Below are 6013 nucleotides of genomic sequence, written 5' to 3'. Positions count from 1 at the left end.
AACCACATGATTTAACTGCCATCCCATACCTAGCAAATCAAATCCTTCCATCTAACTACACTCTATAGTTTATAGATCGAGATAGACAGATATTCCTTTTTAAGAAAATATATTCACCCCTTTACCCTACCTATATTATCATTCTGCATTAATAACTATTCGCCCTCATCCCGCAATCATACAGCCCTTCTTAAGGTATTTTCGTTAGCTGCTTTGCCTACTGACCAAAATCAAACACAAAAGCCGATTTTTCATTCTTGATGTTGATGTTTATAAATAGCAACTTTGTATATACTTTTCTTCTAGAAAGAAAATAAAAAATTGTTCTCATAATTAATGTTTTCGTTTTTAGTTTATCCTAAGCTAGCATTCAATTTTGGCAGCATAATATATTTGCTTAACTTTGCTCTACAGGATGCATTTATTTGAATCTTAACCAAAGGAAGGCGTGGTTGCGGGATTGTATTTGTGGCGTTTGACAAAAGAGTCCATGAAAATGAGGGGCAAACCAGTTTCAGGAAGAACCATTCTTGTAATATGTATTGCCAGCTTTCTGGCGGGTTCACTCTTTACTAGTCGGACATGGACATGGAGTAGTATTCATGACCATTCTCAACCTCAGATATCCATCATCCCACAGCTCGAGTCAGTGACACAAGATTGTGATCATAAGCGGGTAAGCTTATTGCTTCTTCAAATACCATCTCATCAATTCAAGCAATTTCAGTCCATTTGCGTTAGTAACTAGTCCAAGTTTAATTTGATGATTCAACTTTTAAATCAATTTGACATAACAGGCTAATAAATTTACACGCCTTGTTTGATGATCAAGCTGACTATTCATGTGGTTTTCTAGTCATCTTGTTTGTTTTCATGTTTATTTTGTATATTAGATCTCTCATATTCCTAATGTTACTTAAATCAGAAATTGGTTGAAGGAAAATCTGGAGATATTATGGGAGAAGTGGCAAAGACCCATCAAGCCATCCAGTATGTTCAATTACCTTCTTCTTGTGCAAATTAATGTGCTTTTTTGGATTAAATTTTGGGGGCATCTTAATTATGTGTGCATCATGTTAGGTCACTGGATAAAACAATTTCAACATTGGAAATGGAATTAGCCGTAGCCCGTACAAGGCAAACCAACGGACAAGTTCCAATAGAAAGAAAATCTAATCAGAATCTACAAAAGGCTTTTGTTGTCGTTGGAATTAATACAGCTTTTAGTAGCAAGAAACGCCGAGACTCAGTTCGAGAAACATGGATGCCTAGGGGTAATTTATTTATTTCCTCTCGATCTGCCTATTAATCTCTGTATCTCTAACTAATTTTGAAACGGACAAATTAAAGCTTATTAGGTACATCCTTCCTTACAGATCCAATGGCATGTTTCTTATATATAAGAAATTGAATTAATTGTATAGTAACTAATACTGCTTTTTATACAAATTAAGTTGTAATGAATGTAATCATATATTTTTTTGCTACATAAGAAATGAATAAATAGATATATATAGACTTCTATTTGATGTTTGGTTAAATATATAACATATGCATTATTATTACTGCAGGAGCCAAACTGAAAAAATTGGAGAAGGACAAAGGGGTTGTTGTACGTTTCGTGATTGGACACAGCGCCACCCCAGGTGGGGTTCTTGATAGAGCAATCGATGCAGAAGAGGCTGAGCATAAGGATTTCCTTAGGCTCAAGCATGTTGAGGGCTACCATGAGCTATCTACCAAGACCCGCTTGTATTTTTCCACAGCTGTCTCTATCTGGGATGCTGATTTCTACGTGAAGGTGGACGATGACGTCCATGTCAATTTGGGTTGGCTTCTTCTTCTTCTTCTTCTACTACTACTACTACTTAATTAATTATCAGGAACATGAATTTATTGCAGCCACAAATGTGGAATTAATGTGCTTTTGTAGGTATGCTAATGAGTACACTCGCAAGGTACCGATCGAAGCCCAGAATTTATATTGGGTGTATGAAGTCCGGCCCAGTTCTATCTCAAAAGTAAGTCTATTTATCAAAAACATTCAACTTTTTGTTTTCTATTAGGAGTCCCATTAGTTATAATAGTGCTCTTAAGTCTCATCCAATGGCCTAAAAGCAATTGTTAAGGTGGGATTCTCAATGCAATGGAATCAATTTTTATTTTTTATTAGCTTTCGTGAGTTTTACTATTTCTCAATATAGTTATAATTCATTTTATTCTCTTTAATGAATGTCCTAAAGATACTTAATAACTTATATACTTATAATTATAATTTAATATATTTTTAGTGGAGTTGTAAAATCATAATAATTGTCTTTTATTTTATATGCGATGATGATGCATAAGCTATGTTCTTGTACAAACATGAAAGCATGATTTCGTGTTGAAAACAAATTGACACTCTAATGAGTTTCTAGAGAAGTAAAATGAAATAAGAGTTAAAAGTGAGATTGTATGGTGTGGTAGGGGTGTGAGATATCACGAGCCAGAGTACTGGAAATTCGGGGAAGAAGGGAACAAGTATTTCAGGCATGCCACTGGACAAATCTATGCCATCTCCAAAGACCTTGCTGCCTACATCTCAATCAACTTGTGAGTCCACAATCTTACCATTGCCTTCTTTATTTATTTATTTTATAAAGGGTTTTGGCAATGGTTAAACAAACAAAATTTAAAATTTGGGGCAGGCCCATATTGCATAGATACGCAAATGAGGACGTGTCACTGGGCTCCTGGTTCATCGGATTGGAAGTTGAACACGTAGATGAGCATTCCATGTGCTGTGGGACACCTCCAGGTACGTAATTATTGTCTTAATGGGCCTTGTTAGTGAGGGTGTATGATCAAATATGTTTTTACGATGAAAAAGGTATCAATTCACGTCTCTTTATTAATTTTATGGGTGTTGGTTCGGTGTGATAGATTGCGAATGGAAGGTACGAATGGGGAATATATGCGCGGCATCATTCGATTGGAAATGCAGTGGAATTTGCAAATCAGTGGAAAGGATGAAAGATGTGCATAACTCATGTGGAGAAGGAGATGGTGCTATTTGGAACGTTGATCTTTGAGCGAGAGAGAGAGAGAAGACACTAAACCCTTTCTTTGTTATTCTGTCTTACTAGACTACTAGTTTAGTAAAGGTTACATCTACGCCTTCTTTTTTTTTTTTTTTTTATCAATTATCTTTTCTGTTATAATGGAATAAGTTTGAGGGTCATGCCTTTGTGCTAATTTTGTGGAGGATAAGCCTGAATATTACTATTACTTTAAACAAAACTTAAGGATTCATGCTTATAATATATAGTTTGGTTCTCTTACTAGTAAATTTCAATTTGATCTTATCAATTTTTATATGTCAATTTCATTCTTCAATTATGATAATTTAGCTTCTCAACTATCAAAATCAAATAAATTTCATCATTGAAAGTCGAGGAACCAACCAAAAGGTGAAGTGACTTGATTTTGGAGGCTTAAGAACAAAATTAACAAAATTAATTGTTAATTCATTAAATTGAACTAATAGTTGGAATTTGGAAAACTAAATTACCTTTTGATTACCAAAAAAAAAAAATTAACCTGTTCGACTTCTAAAATGGGCGGGGACTCCTTTCTCAAATTAATTGAATGTTCATAGCATAAAATAAGAGATTCATGATCAATGCAAATGTCATTACTACTTACTAGTCATGAATGATGGCATATAGATAAATATATAGTTTTTTTTTTTTTTTTTTTGAGAATAAATCGATAGTTGGAATAAGAGGATTTGAATTCTAGATATCTCAATTTGAAACACCAAAATATACTATCCAATTAAGCTACAAGATTATGCTATAGTTTATAAACAAAAGAAAATGGTGTATTTATTTATCATAATATTAACACCTTTGAAAACTTTCACCACAATAGTTTCCCTCCAATTAGATATTCCATGTTATGTTTAAACAATTAAACATTGATTTTTACAAAAATTTAAACTAAAAAAAAAATTAATATTCAAAATTTAGAAAAATATATTATAGAAAGTTTATGGATTCAGCTTTTGTACCACAACACTGTGACAATAAATAATAGAAAAAAAAAAGTGATGTGATGATACAAATTATTTAATTTATTTGCTTATATATTATATTTAAATCCAACATTTTCTAATTACAGAACTACCTATTTGCTCAACTATCCAACCTCAAATATTTTGCAGGTTTTTTTTTTCTTTTTAAAAAAAAATCTTTAAGAGAGTTTCCGTTGAGGCTCCCACCTTAAATTTGTAATTTTGTCGTTCAAAAACTGCCTTCCCTCCCTCCCGCGTTAATTGGATTTGGAGGGAAAATCCAACTCACGTGGACAGTGTCCTTTTTAGTTTTTAATATTTTTGAGCTGTTTTTCTCTTTTGTCTACAAAGTCAATGCTTAAAACCCAACCCAACCCAACAATTCAATAAATTGAAACACCAAACTCAGTTGCCCCTATCCAATACCATAAAACTGTTTTGAGTCTTTTGACAAATGGATAGCGACTTGCTGCTGTGACCAGTCAATTTTCCATATGAAGTTCTTAGCTTCATTTATTTTTATTTTTTTTAAATGAAAAAAAGAAGAAGAGGGTATCAGGGAGTAGTATCCTCTAGAATTTATGGGATTAGTTTAATACAATGTCTATACATTAATTTTAAAATAAGTTAATTGAATTTTAACACCCGTTAACATTTAATTATATGACAAATTAGGATGATATGACAAAGTACAATTCACTTTTTCAAATTAGATAATCAGAATTCTAAGGATTTGATGGGGAAGTAACTTGAAGAATTTTAATAAATCTAGACCCAGTTACTATAACAAAATGTTCTTATAAATTATTATTTGAAGAATTAATGTTTTAAAAGGGACCATTGTTGCTATCAAGAATCTACCTATCTAGTCCTTCAAACAAGAGGACAATTAGACCCGGATTAATTTGAAAAATGGGAAGTTTTCAATCATGTCAACATATCAACTTATAGTAGGAAGTCAAAAATGTGAACACTGTTGATTCTATTAGAAGCATAATCTAAAAGATTGACATTCATGAGAGGCTTAAGATGCATCTTTGGTGAATTGCTGCAAACCTTTTTTTCAATCAAGGATCAAACTAGTAGGTCCATTAATTGATCTGAATCAAATTGTCCTCTTTGTAATTCAGAGACAAACTCATTGACCTCCTTATAATCACTTATAATCCAATATCTACTTAGTAAATACCTTGATATTGGACTCAACACACACCCGCACAATCTAATCTTATTAAATTTGCACAATTTGGGGTTATAGGATATCTAGCTATTTGTATTTTGAGCTCAAAGTCTAACCAAACAAACACATGAGAGAGAGAGAGAGAGAGAGAGAGAGAGATGAGAAAATGGGCCCATAGTTTTTTTTTTTTTTTTTGTTTGGATAATTGAATTGCTAGAACAAATGGGGGAGGATTCATATCTTGGTTATCTTCTGCTGGAAGATTAAGTAATAATGTCGAGCTATAAAACTTGAGAAATGAGACGATAGTTGGATTATGATTTATTATTATTATTTTGAGATAGGTAAAAAGTGGGGAAAGCGGAAGTGGGTTCGAAGTTTAAACCACAAATATAAGATAATACAAAATATGTCATTACTTTTGAAGTATCACTTGAATATTGTATTTATGGTTTAGATAAAACTTAGGCACAATATTTTAAGTGTTGTTTCTTAGGTTCGTCTTTTAAGATCCAACCATGTGACTACTTAACTAAAAAATACACTTTCATCCTATGAAAAAAAATCCACATAACATAATTTTAAAAGTGAAATTTAAAAAACAACATTTTGAATACTGTACTTAAGTCTTGCTTTTATGGTTTAATTATAATCCTAGTTTGATTTAGACATCGTAGCAGACTTTATAGTTTTGAGAAAGTTTGTAAAGACAATTAATAATACAACTCTAATGTGAATAGTGGAGAAAAAAATGATAAATTTAGGTATATTAGAAT

The 6013-nt window shown here is 32.1% G+C and overlaps 1 protein-coding gene across 1 annotated transcript; it reads left to right on the top strand.

Moving 5' to 3' along the window:
* Positions 1 to 378: 378 nt before the first annotated feature.
* Positions 379 to 3246, top strand: LOC126699010 (probable beta-1,3-galactosyltransferase 8). Its single transcript, XM_050396555.1, has 8 exons — positions 379 to 676; positions 926 to 990; positions 1081 to 1274; positions 1572 to 1829; positions 1934 to 2021; positions 2470 to 2595; positions 2691 to 2800; positions 2926 to 3246. The coding sequence occupies exons 1-8, from the start codon at positions 491 to 493 to the stop codon at positions 3072 to 3074; spliced, it is 1176 nt and encodes a 391-aa protein (XP_050252512.1). The 5' UTR covers positions 379 to 490; the 3' UTR covers positions 3075 to 3246.
* The last annotated feature ends 2767 nt before the right edge of the window (positions 3247 to 6013 follow it).

The sequence above is a fragment of the Quercus robur genome, chromosome 9, assembly GCF_932294415.1.
Source record: "Quercus robur chromosome 9, dhQueRobu3.1, whole genome shotgun sequence".
NCBI lineage: Eukaryota > Viridiplantae > Streptophyta > Magnoliopsida > Fagales > Fagaceae > Quercus > Quercus robur.
The sequence above is the reverse complement of the archived record's forward strand: the minus strand, read 5'-3'. Positions and strand labels throughout refer to the sequence as shown.